Source organism: Eptatretus burgeri, chromosome 6 (assembly GCF_056783735.1).
Source record: "Eptatretus burgeri isolate ZD-2024b chromosome 6, Ebu_testis_v1, whole genome shotgun sequence".
Taxonomy (NCBI): domain Eukaryota; kingdom Metazoa; phylum Chordata; class Myxini; order Myxiniformes; family Myxinidae; genus Eptatretus; species Eptatretus burgeri.
Genome location: NC_140966.1, coordinates 63,067,187 through 63,088,870, shown reverse-complemented (window position 1 = coordinate 63,088,870; position 21,684 = coordinate 63,067,187). Strand labels below are relative to the sequence as shown.

The 21,684-nt window shown below is 42.7% G+C and overlaps 1 protein-coding gene across 2 annotated transcripts in view; it reads left to right on the top strand.

Annotated features, from left to right (window-relative positions):
• LOC147024937 (uncharacterized) overlaps positions 1–21,684 on the top strand; it is a 228,452-nt gene that overhangs the window by 195,490 nt on the left and 11,278 nt on the right. For both annotated transcript variants that reach the window (XM_085885365.1, XM_085885364.1), the window contains exons 8-11: positions 8,382–8,463; positions 19,567–19,650; positions 20,583–20,666; positions 21,505–21,633. In XM_085885365.1, coding sequence (XP_085741491.1) covers positions 8,382–8,463; positions 19,567–19,650; positions 20,583–20,666; positions 21,505–21,633 — 379 coding nt within the window. The remainder of the gene's footprint in view (positions 1–8,381; positions 8,464–19,566; positions 19,651–20,582; positions 20,667–21,504; positions 21,634–21,684) is intronic.

The following is a 21,684-nucleotide window of genomic DNA, read 5'->3' as shown; positions in this document are numbered from 1 at the left end:
CACCGGGCTAGTCGGCCGCGGTAGGCCAAGGCTCCATGGGAGGCCGGGATAGCGTAGTGGGCACGGGTGGGCCCGCATGATGCGGGGCTCGGGCGCCATTGGCCGCGTGGGCAGTGCATTGGGCACGGGCACCCAGGGAAGGGCCCCGGGGTGCCAGCCTGCCACGTGAGCGTTTCAGCGGAGTTGCCAGGGAGGGCACTTCCCGGTGTTTAGGGAGCTGGTGGGCTCGGAAGCAGTTGTAGTGCCCGGGGTTGCCATTGTTTGAGAATCGGCAGAGGGGTAGTTCCTGCCAAGGGAGCCACGCGTTCCAGCCATGAGACCGTGTGAGGGCACGGGAGGAAAATTGGAGGGCATGGCCCGAAATTTGAGAGGACACCAACACAGGCGACGGGAATCTGGGTTATTAGAACCAGCAGTTTAAACAAGAGGCGCTTTTGGAAAGCCCCGGGGTAGTTTAAGTAATAATTGGAAGGGTAGATTGGAAGTGTACCCCTCCGCACCATCCATCCCTTCGCTCTCGTTGTGGGCCGCTGGACCCACTTTGGGTGAGTTGATCGCTGAAATCTGAGGAGGCCATTCTGAGGCTTCATTGGACCTCGACACAAGATGCCAGCTCTCCCTTATTCCCCTCCAGGAAGGGAACGTAGGGGTTGGGAGTAGGCTAAGACAGGATAGGTTAGCCGAACAGAGACTGTAAAGGGGGTTAGGAGACGAATTATAGAGGGAAGTAAAAATAAAAATAAAACATAAAAAAATAAGATGGGGCTAAATTGGATTTTTGACAAATTAAGGGAGTGGGTATGGACAGAGACAGGCAAAGGCGATAGGTTGGGAGGGAGACAGTAGGGTAGGTCCGAGCCCGCCTTCCGGGAGTGGCCAGCACCACCGCACTCCCTCCATGAACCTCCAGTGCAAGGCAAGAGGCCGGCCAGCTTCATCTGCCGGCTGTTTTGCTACAAGGCCTGTGCCGGTCAGTTTCATCTGCCGGCTGTTTTACTGCAAGGCCTGTGCCGGTCGGATCATCTGCCGGCTGTTTTACTACAAGGCCTGTGGCGGTCTGTTTCATCTGCCGGCTGTTTTACTGCAAGGCCTGTGCCGGCCAGCTTCATTTTGCCGGCTGTTTTACTACAAGGCCTGTGCCAGTCAGCTTCACCACCGGCCCATTTTGCTACAACGGCCTTGTCTTGCCTTGCCATGCCTTGCCTGCTTGCCTTTGCCTTGCCCCCATACCTGCTGCCCTGTTGCATTTCTCCCATTCATTGCCATGTGCGCCAGGATCATCGCGCGTGCTGCAGGGACTGCCCTGTAGGCAGCCGCATCAAGGGACTGCACTGGTAGCCCATGCACTGTTTGTTTGCTGCGTCAGATCGTGGCGCGTGCTACAGGGACTGCACTGTAGGCAGCCGCATCACAGGACTGCACTGGCAGCCCGTGCACCGTTTGTTTGCTGCATCAGATCGTCGCGCGTGCTGCAGGGACTGCCCTGTAGGCAGCCGCATCACAGGACTGCATTGGCGGCCCGTGCACCGTGTTAATCCTTCCATCCATCCACCGCTCAGTTGCACGCACCGCTTGTGTTCAAACCTGCGGTTGACTCATGAGCCAGAGACTGCGTGTGAGCAGCCTGGCTCCCTGCTTGTTTTTCCCACAGAATCTATAGATCCTGGGCCATGGTTAGTGTACCATGTATAAGGTTATGGTTAAGAGTTGTAAAATGTAAATGAGTTGCGCCTCCTGCATGTGTGTCGTAGCGCCGGCAATTTTATTTCAGTCGTCTGTATGAGTGGGTTTGTTTAGTTAGTTACTCAGCCCGTAGGTTATTTATTTTTGGGACACAAATACACTAAATGTCCCACTCAGGGATCCAAAGATAAGACATACTAGGGGAAACTTACACATGATGGCACACGAAAAATCGACGACTCGAGACGAGTCTGTAAAAAGGGGAGGGGGTAGTGTTATGGCTGTGAAAATTCGCAGAACACCATATAGGTCCTTAGTTAGTTATGCCGATAAGTCCGTGTTCAGTTAGATTTCCCCACCGTTGTTTCATGGGTATTATTTGTGTCACAGGGCTGTGATCTTTTGAGATAGCCGTTTTTCTTTACTATCGTTATTTTAGACCAACCACGTTTCAACCACCACAACCACCTTCACAACGCCACCATCACAACAACCACGATCTCCTCAACCACCAACCTCACCTAACCACCTTCCCCGCTACGCCAACTGCTGATCCCCTTCTCCACAAACCAAACCACAACCCTCTATCGGTGGCGCGCGGATTTCCCCGCGCGCCGATCGGGGAGATCGTTCATCATTGGTCGGTTCGTGGAAGTGAGGCGCTGGAGATAAGGAATGCCACTTTTCTCGAAGCTTCCCGCAGGAGCAGGAAGTGGGGCGGAGCGATAAACAGGGAGGAGCGAGGCGTTGGAACTGAGGAATATAAGGGTGCACAGGACGCCAGGTCTGGGTCTTCGTGGTGGTTTCGTCTTGGTCTTCGAAGAGTCTTGCGTGCGGTGGTTCGAGTCGAGTCGTCGGAGCTCGCAGTCGGTGGGGAGTCCGGGTGTGGCACGGGGGACGCAGACGGGAGGCGCCGCTTTGCCAGCTCTGTCGCGCACGCCTGCACATTCATGTGGAGAGAGCCGGAGAGAGCTCGCCAGCCCCGTGGAAGGCCGAGCTCAGCCACGGCTGTCCTTGCTGCCGTGGGGGACAGACGTCGCGACTCACCCACCATCACACCACGAGGGTGCAGGTAACCTGCAACGGTCTCGGGGGGGGGGGCGTTCGGTCATCCAGGCTCCACGCCATAAAGGTCTACGGACCCTGTCTGGCGCCCTCGTCTTCGAGGGTGGCCTTTTCCTTCCTTTTGCATGAATGTTGGTGGTGCCGTGTCCTGTAAGTAAAAACTGTTAAGTGACGAGATAATTGCTGATTGAGGGTCGTAGTGCTTTCACCTTGCTCGTGTCTTTGTCCCCGTCCCGTGCACGATTGTTTTGCTGTAAAAGTGTTTTTCATTGCTTTTTTCTGGTATACGTGCTGTGTAAAATATATGTGCTTGGTTAAATGTACCCCGTTCGTTGCGTCCTCCTTTCTCCCCATTGAAATGCCATCTTGCATTGTGGAATAATAGTTGGGTTAGTTAAATACCCGTTAAATAGAATCGGATCCAACGAGGTCGGGCAATAATACCCGCTCGATTATCACTGCAGAACGGAACGGACCGCTTGAGCGGTTCGTGTCCAAGCCGACCTGCGCCTAGGTACGGTCTCCCGCTAGGCTACCCGCGCAGGTACTTAGGTATATCGATATTCGGCGATTGACCCTATTTTGCACGGGTAGAAAATTGGCTTGGCCGTGTTGGGGTTGAAGACCCACCCGTGACAGGGTTCCGGAAGGTCACGACTCAATTGTCCGTCCGGTGGGCGACGCGGCTGCTATTAGGGAAACGCGGTCAATCGCACGCCGGTGGGCGCGAATTAGTAACAATATATATATATATATATATATATATATATATATATATATATATATATATATATATATATATATATATATATATATATATACAGGGTGTCCCAAAAAAATGTACTCTTTAAATGATAATAAATGCGTTGTTTCTCGACTTAGAAACAAGATCAATGGTTAAATGGATAAATGGATAAATGCATGTTTGCAAATGTTCCAACTGACGACCATTACGTTCCAAACACAGCCGATAACGCAGACCAATGGATTCAACAGCGTTACGAATCATTTCATTTGGAACTACAAGACATTGTCTTTCAATTTCCTGTTTCAGCTCATCGACTGTTGCTGGTTTTGAGCCGTAAACCTTATCTTTGAGGTATCCCCATAAAAAGAAGTCCATTGGAGTGAGGTCTGGGGAACGCACAGGGAATTCAACACTACCTCTTTGCCCAATCCATCTGTTTGGAAAAGTTGCTACGAGATAGGCCCTTACATCACAGTGGTTGTGGGGAGGTGCTCCATCTTGCTGAAAGTAAATCTCTTCATCACCAAATATCTCTTCGACACGTGGACCGATGGATTCCTGCAGCAAGTTTAAGTAAACATCCCCAGTGACAGTTTGGTCAAAAAAGAATGGCCCTAGGATGCCCAATGCTGATATCCCACACCACACAGTAGCTAACCCCTGGTAAGTTTAAATGGTGTTCCATAGTAACATGCGGATTTTCAGGAGCCCAGTTGGTGCAATTGTCTCGGTTAATTGAGCCATTTAACTTGAAGCTGGCCTCATCACTCCAAACAATTTTGGATGGAAATGCTGCATCTTCTTCGCATTTGCGCAGGTGCCACTCACAAAATTCAGCTCTCCGGTCAGGATCGTCTTCATTTAGAGCGTGGATTAATTTTGGAATGTAACTTTTCCAATTAATTCGCTTCAAAATGCGATGGGCGCTTGATTTTGGGATTCCTGTCTCACGAGCCATTTGTCGTACAGATGAACTTGGGGATAGGTGGAGGGTTTCCAGCAATTGATTTTCCTTTGCGGGGGTGGTTGATTACCGTGGTCTTCCTGAATACTCCTTATGGACATCACGCATAGTTCCATCTGTTTCAAACTTATCTCGGATGCGAGCAATGGTGCATCGCGTTGGTGGATCTTTGTGAAAATGTCTTCTAAATTCTCTTTGCACTTCCATGATGTTTTCGTGCTTCCAGTAGCACTTTATGATACATTTTCTTTCTTCAAAACCTAGTCGTACTTCTGCCATTATTAGGGTCAATTTGATCTGAAAATAAATGAAAAATTCAATGAGTTATGAGGAGCCAAAATGTGAGTACATTTTTGGGGCACCCTGTATATATATATATATATATATATATATATATATATATATATATATATATATATATATATATATATATATATATATATATATATATATATATATATATATATATATATATATACATATACATATATACATATACATATACATATATACATATACATATACATATATACATATACATATATATATATTTATATATATATATATATATATATATCTCTTCTTCTTCTTTCGGCTGCTCCCATTCGGGGTCGCCACAGCGGATCACCGTATGATCTGCATAGTGATTTGGCACATGTTTTACGCCGGATGCCCTTCCTGACGCAACCCTGGTCGCCTCTTACGACACAGGGATATGGTACACCTATTTTAACCGGGGTATACACCGGCCCAGTACACTGGTACTCATTTCGCCGACCTCGGAAGGATGACAGGCTGAGTCAACCCCCTGGTGAATTAATTCAGTGGCCCAACGGGGCTTGAACTCAGGACCTCTTGGATCCCAAGCCGCTGCCCTAACCACTGCGCCAACACACCAGGCTATATATACATATACATATATATATATATATATATATATATATATATATATATATATCTCTTCTTCTTCTTTCGGCTGCTCCCATTCGGGGTCGCCACAGCGGATCACCGTATGATCTGCATAGTGATTTGGCACATGTTTTACGCCGGATGCCCTTCCTGACACAACCCTGGTCGCCTCTTACGACGCAGGGATATGGTACACCTATTTTAACTGGGGTATACACCGTCCCAGTATACTGGTACTCATTTCGCCGACCTCGGAAGGATGACAGGCTGAGTCAACCCCCTGGTGTATTAATTCAGTGGCCCAACTGGGCTTGAACTCAGGACCTTTTGGATCCCAAGCCGCTGCCCTAACCACTGCGCCAACAGCAGGCTTATATGTTTATATATATATATATATATATATATATATATATATATATATATATATATATATATATATATATATATATATATATATATATATATATATATATATATATATATATATATATATATAAATATATATATAAATATATATATATATATATATATATATGTATATGTATATATATATATATATATATATATATATATATATATATATATATATATATATATATATATATATATATATATATATATATATATATATATATATATATATATGTATATATATGTATATGTATATATATATATATATATATATATATATATATATATATATATATATATATATATATATATATATATATATATATATATATACATACATACATACTCATATATATATATATAAATTGTCATTGGAAGATATGGTGGACTGACTGCATGCCAGACAATCCTGCCTTTTTAAACTGCCAGAAAATGGCAATACCTTTGTGGATCCCTGAAGTCCACCAGGGAGACAAACACCTTCAAGAGTACCTGATCTGAGGCCCCAAGGAGAGTAGAGAAATTTGGACATGATCAATTCAAGTTGGATGTGTCCCAATATTCCTGTCACTTCTGTCTCCACAGCCTCAGACATTCTGATACCCTGTTGTCTTCACTTTTGAAGTCATCTATTTCTTTCGTATGCCAACATGGCAGAATATTTCTTTACTCTCTCTCCTTTCTCTGATCCTTTCCTTCTATAACATAAGCAATCCTTATATTCCGACTCCAAATCTTCCTTCCCTTCTCTCCAAAACTTTGCTCACTTCCTTTCCTTCTCCAACCATAAGATATTCTCTTATTTTTCTCAATTTACTCCCTACCTTTACGTACAAACACAATAATGAGATACAAGCTACCTCCATTCCTATCGTCTTCCCCTCTGTTCCTTTTCCAAATGTTGGAATTTCAAATATCTTCCCTCCCCACCCCTCCCATATCTTGTGTTTGTGTAATAAATATTTGCCTTACAAAGGTGTGACATGATCACATTGATTTAATAAGTAGGAGGTATTGCACAAATGAATAGCATGCATATGGAATATTGAAAGGTGACTTTAGATTGCTCTTTTCAAGAACTGGTATGACCCCCTGTGAACCTCAATGAAACCATCATCAGACCGTTCTGGACCCTTTTACTTTGTAAGTTACTCATTTTGTCGTACCTTACAATCCACAACAGAGACTTTGCGGCAGACAATGAAATTTATGGGAAAGAGTGAGTTTTCTGGCAGAGTTTCTCACTCTGCACATGTGTAAATGGCATTCAACAGGTTGTGGGGTACAGATGTCACGTTAGCATGACAACACTCGACTGGTTGTCAGTAAAAGTACCCAGAAGCATGGTCACTTTGATCAAATGCACTTTGCTGTGTTGAAGCATTGCTCATAATGGCTGCCATGTCGTTACCTCACTTGTGACTTACTTTTGTGATGAACCAAAGTCGTTGCAAAGAGGAGATAATTATTTTAATTTGGATCATGTGGAAAACCTTTCATATTTTCCAGAAAAACATGGGGGAGTTTTTTCCAAGCTCGTGTGAAATAGAAATCTTACAGATTGTGGTTAAGGGTTCGTTATCATCACACACTCTGTCCAAGAGGATGCGCATAACGTTGTCACATTATTCACTCTAATGGCTGTTTTGGAAGGTCGTTTTGGGAAAGCAGGAGAGTTCAGCATTCATTATGCAGATTAATAATCTCACATCAGCTTCTTTAATAGCTGCTGTGGTCATATTAGAAGCGTCCCCGTGTAATTCTCACTGTGCATATCTCCATGTACATTTCCAAAAGGGCCATATGTTAACTTATTTTGATGAAGTTTATTTAGCCAGAAATGTCAGTGTAGTGATGTCAGTAAAGTGAACTGTAAATTAAATGTGTGAGCACATCTCTGATGTACTATACTCTACAGAGCATTGGTGCAACCAAATCAGTTTATTAGCAAGAGCTATATTAGGTTGTTTGCCATTGCCTTCCTGGTGTTTGTCCGTGCAATGTCCTTTCAAACGCTGAGCATCAAGCAAGGAAGCAACACGCTCCATTTTAAAAGTTTTTGGTATGACTCGCACAGGGCTTGAACCACAGGCTTTCCAGGCTCAGAATGGAAGAATTACAACCAAGTTTCTTGTGGAGTGCTTGCCAAGTGGCTTAAGCACTCAAGAAAGCACTCCATTTGAAACCGTTGATGAGGATCGGCTGGCTTTGCAAGCTCGAGCTAGCTGCTTGGTAACTGAAAACACCCCTTGTGCTTGGTTGTCTGCCGACGTGCTAATCGAGGAACAAAATTAAAGAAGCACGATATATATATATTTTTTTTAATGCAGAGCATGGATTATCTGGGCTTCGTTGTAAACATCTATCTATACATGCAGATGGAGTCACTATGTGATATAAAAATAACTGTAAAATAAGGACATTCATTGTGGAGGAACCATCCTTATACCTGTGATGTTAAAACAGTCTCATTGAACACGAAATTTGAGATGCACTGTTTTCCCAGGAATGCATCGACAGCGAATAACAAGGGTTTTGCTCTTCTAATAATTGATGTCTGAAATAGTTGCCTCTTCTTCTTATTTCCAAACCCTTGCTCAGCAACACACATACGACTGCGTGTGTGACCTCTTCTGACCAGGACCTCAAGAACACATTGAACACCGTGCAATATGCAAACAAGGTGAGGGTACTACTGATTTCCTCCTCGGTCTTATACACGGGTCTTATATGAGATTTGAGACCTCTTAAAACTGGAGGACTCAATTTCATGAGCAACTATATTTTCTGTCATCCCAAACAGTTGATAAAATGATGCAATTCCAACAGTCTTTTCATGCTGTAACAAACAGCTCGTTCGCAATTAATGCGCAAAATGTAGATTTGGGTGCATATTTGAATCTGTGTAAATTCAATTTAATTGTGAAACATTTCCCAATACAACATCATACTCACACTTACAAAAATTTTATGATAATCTCATCAGATTTCTTGCAGATGTCATTAGAAATTGTCAATTTTGTATTTTTCCTTGTATCTTAAAATGTCTCTTGCTCTTTCATTCAGTCCTTCAAGAGTTCCGTTCATCTTCACCTTGCGGTTTCTCACAAAACCACCCTCACCACCTCTTCTATTTTTGCTGAGCCCCCCTCCTCCCACTTTTTATTTCTTCCTCTTCAATTCTCAAAGCTCAACTCCTTCTTTGCTATATCTCCTTGTGCAAGTATTTTCCCCCTCTCCCCTTTAATCTTCCTCTCCCCTTTAATCCCCCTGAAAGGCAAGAAAAACATTGCCCTCTGTTGTTTCTCTCTGTGAGCATCGACTACTACATTTTCAATGATATGAAATTTGTGTCAAAATATCTCATTACATAGTTTAAAACAAGAAAGCATCTGAAAATGCAAAGCCCATCTGCATCTGCTTTGCATTCAGACTTCTTCTTCCATATGCTAAACCTGACTTTGAACAGCTAAAAAAACAGCCTTTTTACAGCCATTTTTCCTGCTGAGCAGGGGTTAGCTTTTTGTGGGCTCGATGCAATCATGGTTCCCTTCTTGAGGCAATGTTTTATGGTTGGATGCCCTTCCTGACGCCAACCCTGGTTACCTCTTCCGACACACAGGAATATGGTACACCTATTCTAACCGGGGCATACACCAGGACCAGTACACTGGTACTCATTTCGTTGACCTCAGAAGGATGGCAGGTTGTCAACCCCCCTGGTGTTATTTCAGTGGCCAACAGGGCTCAAACTCAGGACCCTAGAATCCCAAGCCAGCCACGAAGCCAACACCAGGCTCCCATTGAACAGCTAAAATAAAAAGAATTGACTATTTTAGGAGACCTTGACCTTTTGACCTCAACAGCAAAAGGCTTCTTTTACCCAATATGCAAACCCTGCCGTAATTTCAAGTCAATCAGATGAAAATTGATTATATTATGCAACTCTGACCTTTTACCTTTTGATCTGAAAAAAAAACCCAATTGGCTTCTAGCTTTTGATTGGTGAACCAATTCAAGCCAGGTCAGGTATCGCTAGGAGCAGCGCATCGCTAGGATCACTTTCTGTTGGTATGTCAGGGGTGTCTGACTGGCCATCCCCCAGGCAGATGCCTGGCCCATCCCCTTGAGATGCTGATTAACCTGCTGCAACCATGAGACACATTGTTGGCCCATTGGCCTTCTCCACTCACAAGGCTCCCTCACTGAGAAAATCTGGTGAGCAGGATCAACGTCAGGAAAATGAGCCACATGTCCATACAGCCGCAGCTGACGCTCAAGGACTATGCAGGTAACAAATCTCATTTGAGTCTCTTTCAGCAACCGCTCATTGGACACAAAGTCTGACCAGTGATAGCCAAGGATTCTCTGAAGAGACCTGGTACCAAAGGAATTAAGTCTCCGTCTCAGATCCCTGGTCAGAGTCCAAGTCTCACATCTGTAGAGCAAGACTGGAAGCACCAAGGACCTGAAGACTCGGACTTTCGTCCAATTGCATACGTACTGACAGTGCTACACCCCATGATCCAGTGAATCCATGACTCTCCAGCCCAACCCAGATGTCTATTGACCTCTGGCTCACAGCCAGTAGAGATATGAATATCACTGCCAAGGTAAGTGAATCTCTCCATGACCTCAACATCCTCACCACAAACAGGTACAGTCAAGATAGCAGCATCCAAGATGTCATTGAAAGCCTGGATCTTAGTTTTGACCCAGGAAACCCGTAATCCCAGCAGCTCCGACTCCTCAATCAGCACCTCGAGGGCCCCAAAAGGACATCCAGAGTCTCCGCAAAGATGACTGCATCATCTGTGAAATCAAGGTCAGAGATCTTGACATTCCCAAATGATGCACCAAAGCTTGATCTCCCTGACATCCTCCCCAGAATCCAGTCCTTACATCCAGTCCAGTCTACAAAACTCATGAAAACAAGGACGTAATTAATGCTCAGGTGCAACCTGATGATCCCACTTCCAGCTTGAACATAGAAAACAAGGCACTGCAACCAGCCAAAGTACTCGGATACAAAAAAGGAAAATAAGGCATTGTTAATTGAGGTTTAAGTACCCAGTGATTTTGGTCCAAATAATGCAAAAGTCAAGATGATCAAATATTAAGACTTCAATAATGAAGTGAAAAGATCCTGGAAGCTGAAGAGCACCAAAAATGTTGCAGTGATAATTACAGAAATGGGAATGATCAAGAAGAGCCTCACAAAGATCCTATAAACCATTCCTGGGAACATTACCACAAACAAACTACAGTTAGAGGCTGTCTGGGGCTCAGTGAGGATCCTGAAAAGAGCCTCAGAACAAAACTCTGAGAACAACATATCTTCACAACTTAGGCCATGAATCAAGATCCTTCACTATAAGGAATGTGGATACTTGGAGTGCTGGGAAGACTCTTCCACCTTCTAAAACCCCAATTAAAGAGATACCAATCACACACACACACACACACACACACACACACACACACACACACACACACACACACACACACACACACACGATTGCAAAACCCCATCTCCCGCTATGCAGGGGATCAGCTAAGAAGCAGAATGTGTATCACATTATAGTTAATAGCCTCCCCGCTGTAGCATTTTTTTTTAATGCCTCCGCTGACGGTCTCTGAAGGAATGATGTTTTTAGGTTGTCTGTCCGTCCATGCGAATTTATATATTTATTTATTTTTTTACATAAAAGCCTTCAAAATTCTTCTCTGAAACGGTTGAACAGATTGATGTGAAAGTTTAGTCATGATCGTCTATCCATGAGGAAAAAAACATACTCCACCAAATTTTTTTTGTTTGTTTGTTTGTTTTTTACGGTAAGCACTGCAAAAAGCAAAAACAGTGCCCACTTGTACAAAACAACATCATCATAAGTATACTGCATTAGACTTAAAGATATTTGTGTGCTGTGGAGCAGAAAGCTTTGATCCCGGATGTTGTTGGGTGACCTTCAGTGGCATTTGGTGAACTGTTCCACCGTGGTATTATTGCGGGCATATAGGAGCGGTCATACTGAACAAGTTACCAGTGACCACTCTCCATCTTGCGAGTAAGATACTACACAGCAGAGCTTCCAAAGGAAGCACTTGCTCTGGTGACCCTAATCGAAACCATGATGGAGATAGCATGGTCTTCAGAAGTGCTGTAACTTCTTCTGTGTGCAGTCTGTACATCAGAGGCAAACCTGCTACAGTTCTCCTGTGTGGTAGGGGGTCGATATTCAATTCCTGTGGAGGGGCCTTGATGATACGTACAGCATGACGTTGCACATCATCCAGCTTTTTAAGATACATGGCACTTGCAGACATCCATACGAGGGGGAGCATATTCCAATGGGCTTTGTACACTTGGGCTCTGTCAAGCGGACCTAAGTATGGAGCAATACTGTGAAAGGCACTCACACTTTGTCCAGCTCTAACGATGATGGAGTTCATGAGAGACTGGAAACCCAAGCTTCGGGAGAACCTGATTTCAAGTATGTCAAGCTTGTGTATGTGCTGTGAGGGCTTGTCACACCCATGAATAACTCTGGAGGATGCTCACTTGGTAGTCGTCTACTGAATGACATAACCTTACATTTCTCGGTAACAAACAGGACATTCCATTTCTGTCCCCACTTGTAATCTTCTGAAGGTCTTCTCTCAGAGAAATGGTGGCATTCACTTCATCCAGCAGGCAGTAGATGGTACTATCATCAGCATAGAGACAGGTATAGGGTTATGCAGGTTGTCGCACAGATCGTTAAAGTTGACAAGAAACAAGGTGGGCCCAATAATTGATCCTTGAGGTACTGATGCATTAATTGGAGTTGGTTTGGATGTTTGGCCATTAACCACTACCTGGATATGTCTATCCATCGAGTGGCTGGATAACCACTGTAACAGCTGCCCTCCCACTCCATTAGTCACCAGCTTGACCAGCAAATCCTTGTGCCATACTCTATCAAAAGCAGCTTTGATGTCAAGTGCTACAGTTGTACCCTCCTGACGTCTGTTGAGACAAGACATCCACTCATGACTCAGATATATGAGTAAATCGGAGGCTGAATGGCCAGGACAGAAGCCAAACTAATTGTTGCTGATGAGGTAATTTCCAAAGAGATGTTTCCTCAGTGTCTCCATAACCTTGTGATGCTCAAGTGAAAATTATAACTCAAGAACAGAAGAAGCTTCCAATGTCAAATTACACCACGTGATTCAGGAGGGTGATGGCTCGCGCTGTTTAGATTTTGGTCAAAATCGGTCAAAGGTCAAGGTCACAGTGAGGTCAAACATTCGATTTTTGATGGTTTGGTACAGAATCATTGTAGAAACTTCTGGTTTGCGTCGCTACCTTCTCTAGAGACAGCTTTTATTAGACAGGGTCAGAGCTCAAGTTGACGATTTCGTAAGTACCAGTCTATGACTGCTTGTTTGTCTGTTTGTTACTTATGAAATCTAAAGATTTTGTAAATATATTGATCACTTCCAGACTCTGTTTGTGTGTTTGTGTGTTTGTAGGCACGATAACTCGAGAACGGAAGAAGCTACCAATGTCAAATTACACCACCTGATTCAGGAGGGTAATGGCGAGCGCTGATTAGATTTTGGTCAAAATCGTTCAAAGGTCAAGGTCACAGTGAGGTCAAACATTTGATTTTTGATGGTTTGGTACAGATAACTCGAGAACGGAAGAAGATACCAATGTCAAATTAGACTGCGTGATTCAGGAGGGAGATGGCTAGCGCTGATTAGATTTTGGTCAAAATCGGTCAAAGGTCAAGGTCACAGTGAGGTCAAACATTCGATTTTTGATGGTTTGGTACAGAATCATCGCAGAGACTTCTGGTAGCGCTGATTAGATTTTGGTCAAAATCGGTCAAAGGTCAAGGTCACAGTGAGGTCAAACATTCGATTTTTGATGGTTTGGTACAGAATCATCGCAGAGACTTCTGGTAGCGCTGATTAGATTTTGGTCAAAATTGGTCAAAGGTCAAGGTCACAGTGAGGTCAAACATTCGATTTTTGACGGTTTGGTACAGAATCATCGTAGAAACCTCTGGTTTGCGTCGCTACCTTCTCCAGAGACAGCTTTATTTGACAAGGTCAGAGGTCAAGTTGACGATTTCGTAAGTACCAGTCTATGACTGCTTGTTACTTACGAAATCTAAAGATTTCGTAAGTATATTGATGACTTCCGTCCTCTGTTTGTGTGTTTGTTTGTTTGTGTGTGTGTTTGTGTGTTTGTTTGTAGGCATGATAACTCGAGAACGGAAGAAGCTACCAATGTCAAATTACACCACATGATCCAGGACGGTGATGGCTAGTGCTGATTACATTTTGGTCAAAATTGGTCAAAGGTCAAGATCACAGTGAGGTCAAACATAATTCCGTAAATTCATGTGAAGAAATGGAGTATTTTTCCTTCGGTCGACGTTACGAGTTCGTTTTGACTTCGGTTTTTGTGATCGCTTATGACGCTTTACACTTGGTTGTCGAAATTCTGGTAAAATCGGATGTTTTTGGAGACGTTTTAAGATTGTATAAAAAATATTTCACTCGCTGCGTCTCGGCTCGTCACGTGGTGCAGCGCGCTCGAGCAGATGCGTCGTTGAGTCACGTAAAGGTTTTGCGTGTGCGCACTGACGGTGTTTTCAATAAAGATTGTGTTTAAAAGTCATTGTTTATCCCAATAAAGGTTATCATCGCATACCTGACTCGCTAAGCCATCGGATTATGTAAAGATTGTTGGTGGATGGCCGAATATTACGGTTTTGTGACTTTGATAAAATAATATTAAATAATTGCGTGGAGAAATGGAGATTTTCGCTTCGGTCGACGTAACGATTTTTGATGGTTTGGTACAGAATCATCATAGAAACTTCTGGTTTGCGTCGCTACCTTCTCTTGAGACAGCTTTTATTAGACAAGGTCAGAGGTCAAGTTGAAGATTTCGTAAGTACCAGTCTATGACTGCTTGTTTGTTTGTTTGTCTGTGTACAGGATATCTCAAAAAGTTTTGGACAGATCCGGATGAAATTTTGTGGACAGGTTTGGTGTATGACATGGATTAACTGATTAGATTTTGGTAAAGATCCGGATCCGGATCCAACTACGAGAAATTTTAGGTGATGCTTCACCGTTGAGAGATCAGGCCAAAAATGATATGCAGCACGATATCTCAAAACGTTGGGGACAGATTCGGATGAAACTTGGTGGACACGTTGGGTGTTTGACAAAGAAGAATTGATTCAATTTTGGTGAAGATCCAGATCTGAATCCGGATCTGATAATTTTTTCAGTGATTCTTCACCATTGAGAGATTGGGCTAAACTGATACATGTAGCACAATATCTCGAAAAGTTGTGGACAGATTCGGATGAAACTTGGTGGACAGTTTGGGTGTGTGACCAAGACAAATTGATTCGATTTTGGTGAAGATCCAAATCGAGATCCGACGACTAGAACATTTTAAGTGATTCTTCACCATTGAGAGATACCGCTAAAATGATATTTCGCTTGATATCTCAAAAAGTTTTGGACAGATTCGGGTGAAACTTGGTGGACAGGTTGGGTGTGTGGCAAGGACGAATTTATTTGATTTTGGTGGAGATCTGAATCCGGATCTGGATACAATAATTATTTAATTTTCAAACTGATTCTTCACACTTGAGAGATAGGACCAAAAACGATATAGTGCTGTATAGCATGATATTTCCAAAATGTATTGGGCCTGAGATGTTCTTGTGGATCAGGCATTGTGTGGCAGAGGTATGTGCTCTGCCGAGTGCCCTTCCAGTTTATGTCTAGCTTCTGCAGGATACATCTAATGTCATGAGGCCGGAACGTTATCGTGTCCAAGTGTATGTTGGAGCGAGTTGTGAGATCAGAAGTGTCATTTTCAGCGTAACCAATTGTACACTTTGATGCAAAATGATCGCAGAAGATGTCCACTTTCTCCTGGGAGGTGGCAAAGGTCTGACCATCCTTCTGCAATGTCAGGATACTAGAATGTCGTCCTTTCCCCTGTATCCTCTTCACTGCCTCCCACCAATCATGGGGTTTGGTCACTTTCTAATCGTTCTGCCTTGCCATTCTCAGACCGTCACAGGTAACAGCACATGGGCTCTTGCTCCAGTTGGTATATGCCAGACAGATAGCTTTATCAGCCATTCAGTAAGCCTCAGTAAACCAGGGAATATCAGTCAGGAGAACAGTGACCTCTCTATGGGGAATGAATTTCTCCATGCCAAACTTGATGATCGTTTCAATGTTGTTGCAAGCTACATCAGGATCTTCAGTTTTTATGGCTTGATCACATGCCCAACTGTGCAGATGCTGCCTGAGGGATTCCTAATTTGCTTTTTTCTTTTCCCATAATCGCCGTTGATATGTTTTATCCAAGACTGGTAGCTTTTTGAAGATGATCTCCACTGAGCTATGATCAGAAGTTCCAATGTTGCCCTTCATGCTTGTGGTGTAATGAGCAGCAGAGTTAATGATGACCAAGTCCAGTAGATTATCTCCACGGGTGGACCCTTTCATCAGTTGATTGAAGCCATGCTTCAGACAAAATTTGGAGCATGCAATTCCAGCTCTGTCAGTTGGGGACTTGCCATCTAACCACACCTGATGATGAACATTGAAATCACCAAGAATCATCACATGATCTGAAGCAGTGGTTTGGATGACAGAATCCAGATTGACAGACAAGTACTCAATGAGACGACTGTCGGTTCCAGGGAGGGAACCAGGGTGTGATATCATTCGTCGTATGGTTTGGCAGCTATGATTTTTTTGAAGAATAAACCTTTTAGAATCTTCTCCAGAACGGCTTGACAGATCGAGGGGAATGTCACCCGCATGTTCCCCAACTCTTGGGGATCCCAGGGTGTTGAAGAATAATTAATTAATCGGTCACACGGGCCATAATTTAATTAATTAATCGGCCATAATCCACATGGTCTGGCAGCCATACTGAGCACAGCCATTGAGCAAAAATCTTAACAAAATTTCTTTCTCTTTAACCGCTTAATTGATCGACGTGAAACTTCACAGTTATGATCTCGTGGAAATAGGGAATTTACGTTTTAGATTGCAACCCGATCAGACACATAGTGTGATGCCCAGAATTATTTAATATTTTGAATTTAAATCATTTTTATTTTGAATTCAAGGATTTAAATCAAATTTGAACAACGATGCATAATGATGCAATAATGTGGGTGGAGGCATATCCATCCATCGATCCATTCAGACCATACTCTGTGCAGAGCATTGGTGCTGCTTAAGCAGTCTCCTTTGCTATTGGGCACAATCCTGAACAGGTTGCCACTCCGACACAGGATACCAGCAAACTGGCACTTATTTTGCCGACCTCAGAAGGATGACAGGCAGAGTCAATCCCACCTGGTATTAATTCAACAGCCAAGTGGGAGTTGATTTGGTGGCTCGGAATCAGAATAAAGTGAGCCAGCAAATCTCTGCATCGAGGGCTGAAGTGACTCATGTGTATATGGAGTCCAGGCCGTTATGTATATAATCTGGCATATAACCTTTGTAAAGCAAGCCCCATAACCAAGTGCTTTCAAAACAATTGCAAGGACAAAGGAAAACCTGATAAATCCTCCATAAGATACGGGATGAAACTTTGCCACCATGGTGCCTGTAACCGGCATGACACGTTCATATACCTGCGGAGAGTCCCTACAAATTGAAATATACCCATATGTACCACATCCGTGTGCGCTGTATACGTACCTCTACCTAGCAGTAACTGTTGACATGTATACGTACCTCTACCGTGTCCCGATTGGGACACAAACTGTACTGCTATCAACTGTGGGGGCATTCGGTAAGTGGTTTAAGCACTCAAGCAAGAACTCCGACGGAACGCCTGGCTTGGCAAGCGATTAGCAATTGCCGTCAATAAAACTATGTCCCTGGAAACGCCCAAGCAATGTCTGAATTGGACAAATTAACACTTTTTAAGGAGACGGGGAACTGCTGATATATTTAATTCTGGAGCTTAAATTTTGAAATTTGGCTTAGTTTAAGAGATTTTCGAGGTTATTGATTGCACGGAAATGAAATAAAACCACAAATGCTGGTGTTTCTGGAGGTTTATAAGCATTGCAAAGTAACCAGCAATTCGTAGCTATGATGAACAGGCATTTGATAATACGAGGGAGGAAAGTGAAAAAAAGGAACTTCATCATTGATCAATCATTGCGGCCTATTCAAAGTCGAGGCATGGTTGAGCAGGTCAAAAAACATGGTGGCTTCAGACCCAGCAAGATCACCCATGACACGCCTTTAGACCCCAGAGAGCGAGGTGGCCAACGATCGCTTGATAAATGATACAAATAAATGAGGCCGTTAATTCTAAAGGAGTGCTTTAATTGACCCGAACACCCAATTTTCACTCATGCACTTCCTTGGAGTTCCCTTTGTATGCATGCAAAGTTTCAGGCTGCTAGGTTTCATGGCTTTGGAGTGATGGAGGAGACACACACACAAACACGCACACACACACACACACTGAGTATAAATGTTTAATCTGGGTTCTAGGATTTAAATTAAACTTGGAACAAGTATGTATAATGATGTAATAATGTGGGCAGAGGCATATCTGTCGACATCGCGACGTCGAAGTGTGCCGTTCGAGTTTTAAAATGGCCACAAACTGCAGTTGTGGGTTTTTTATCAGGTGGTTCAGGGTCAGTACAAAGTGAGTCAGAAAATCTCCACACCAAGGCCCGAAGTAATTCATGTACAGATGGAGTCCATGCGGTATGAGGACAACACTAGAATGATAAATTTCTGCATCATTTCTGGAATGATAAATTTCATGCAGATAAATTTCTGCATCAATGATAAATTTCTGGAATGATAAATTCCTGCATCTCCCTGCATTTATCCAGTTTCTGAATGTCTTGTGTCATTTTCAAATTCACATAAATGACTAGTAATGTGATTTTTAAAATTTTACTTGGACACAAAATCAATGTTACATTTGACATATGAAACTTCAATTCAGCCGATTGGAACGTGTTGTTTAAGAGCTAGTATAAAGCCCATCAAAAATGATGGGTTGTAACAGTTTACTTCAAGGTGCAGTTGCGTGAGCATGCCAAAGTTTGAAGCCTGGGCCGAGTGTCAGGTGTGCTTATATCTTCCTTATTTATGAGACATCCCACATATGTAAATGAACATTCGGTTTCCTCTGCGTGCATCGCTCATCACGTGCACGGCGTTTCACCTCCATGCACCTTGTATTTATTGTTATTTTTTGAAACGCTTCTGTACACCGCCATTGAGGCCCGGTTGCAAGTCACCATCTTCATTTCCAAAAGAAGACGTAATAACTCTTTAATGGAAAATGTTTTTGGAGTTTTTTTTAATCCTGGAAAAATAGAACGAAGTGAACACACAGTCGTGTTGAAAGATTGGCCTTTAACCCCCTTCTTAAATCGTCCTTTTGAAGGGGGATAGACATCACACAAACACACATTGTGTTTTATATGGTAAGATACCTGTTGCCACTGCCGAGCATTTTTATTTTCAAAGAAAACAGGAAATTTCTCGTCTGGTCTTCTGGAAAATAATTCTGGTCTGGCAGCCAGAATTATTTAATATTTTTAATCTGGTTTCAAGGATTTAAATCAAACTTCGAACAAGTATGTATAATGATGTAATAATGAAGGTGGAGGGATATCTGGCAACATCAAAGAGTGCCCTTCTTGTTTCAAAATGGTCACAAACTGCAGTGTTGTTTTTGTTTTATCAGGTGGTTCAGGATCAGGACAAAGTGAGTCAGCAAATCTCCACACCAAGGCCTGAAGTAATTCATGTTCAGATGGAGTCCATGCCGGTATGAGGACAACACTCTGGAATGATAAATTTCTGCATTTCCCTGCATTTATCCAATTTCCGAATGTCTTGTGTCATTTTCAAATTCACAGAAACGACCAGTAATGTGATTTTTAAAATTTTACTTGAACACAAAATCAATGTTACATTTGACATATGAAACTTCAATTCAGCCGATTGGAACGTGTTGTTTAAGAGCTCGTCTAAAGCCTATCAAAAATGATGGGTTGTAACAGTTTACTTCAGGGTGCAGTTGCGTGAGCATGCCAAAGTTTGAAGCCTGGCCCGAGTGTCAGGTGTGCTTATATCTTCCTTATTTATTTGATATCCTGCAGATGTAAATGAACACTCGGTTTCCTCTGCGTACATTGCTCATCACGTGCAGGGCATTTCACCTCGCTGCACCTTTTATTTATTGTTATTTTTGAAACGCTTCTGTACACCGCCATTGAGGCCCAGTTGCAAGTCACCATCTTCATTTCCAAAAGAAGACGTAATAACTCTTTCATGGAAAATGTTTTTGGAGTTTTTTTAATCCTGGAAAAATAGAACGAAGTGAACACACAGTCATGTTGAAAGATTGGCCTTTAACCCCCTTCTTAAATCGTCCTTTTGAAGGGGGATAGACATCACACAAACAAATACACAAACACACATTGTGTTTTATATGGTAAGATACCTGTTGCCACTGCCGAGCATTTTTATTTTCAAAGAAAACAGGAAATTTCTGGTCTGGTCTTCTGGAAAATAATTCTGGACTGGCAGCCAGAATTATTAAATATTTTTAATCTGGTTTCAAGGATTTAAATCAAACTTCGAACAAGTATGTATAATGATGTAATAATGAAGGTGCAGGGATATCTGGCAACGTCAAAGAGTGCCCTTCTTGTTTCAAAATGGTCACAAACTGCAGTGTTGGTTTTGTTTTATCAGGTGGTTCAGGATCAGGACAAAGTGAGTCAGCAAATCTCCACACCAAGGCCTGAAGTAATTCATGTGCAGATGGAGTCAATGCCGGTATGAGGACAACACTCTGGAATGATAAATTTCTGCATTTCCCTGCATTTATCCAATTTCCGAATGTCTTGTGTCATTTTAAAATTCACAGAAACGACAAGTAATGTGATTTTAAAAATTTTACTTGAACACAAAATCAATGTTACATTTGATAAATGAAACTTCAATTCAGCCGATTGTAACGTGTTGTTTAAGAGCTCGTCTAAAGCCCATCAAAAATGATGGGTTGTAACAGTTTACTTCAGGGTGCAGTTGCGTGAGCATGCCAAAGTTTGAAGCCTGGCCTGAGTGTCAGGTGTGCTTATATCTTCCTTATTTATAAGATATCCTGCAGGTGCAAATGAACACTCGGTTTCCTCTGCGTGCATTGCTCATCACGTGCAGGGCATTTCACCTCCCTGTGCCTTGTATTTATTGTTATTTTTTGAAGCGCTTCTGTACACTGCCATTGAGGCCCGGTTGCAAGTCACCATTGTGTTTTACATTCATGTGTTTCACACAACACCGTTGTGTTGCAAGTCACCATTTTGTGTTTAAGATACCTGTTGCCACTGCTGAGCGTTTTTATTTTCAAATCAAACAGGAAATTTCTGGTCTGGTCTTCTGGAAAATAATTCTGGTGTGGCAGCCAGAATTATTTATTTTTTTAATCTGAGTTGAAGGATTTAAATCAAACTTTGAACAACTATGTATAATGATGTAATAATGTGGGAAGAGGCATATCTGTCGACGTCACGATGTCGAAGAGTGCCCTTCTAGTTTCAAAATGGTGATGTTGAAAAGTGCCCTTCTTGTTTCAAAATGGTCACAAACTGCAGTGTTGGTTTTGTTTTATCAGGTGGTAAAGGATCAGGACAAAGTGAGTCAGCAAATCTCTACACCGAGGGCTGAAATACCTTCTCTGCATCTGGAGACCTTGAAGCTCATGCAGTGCATGGAATACCTAGAGCTCTTGGACCATGGGACGGTATGGAGACACTACTCAGGAATAATAAATTTCTGCATTTCCCTGCATTTA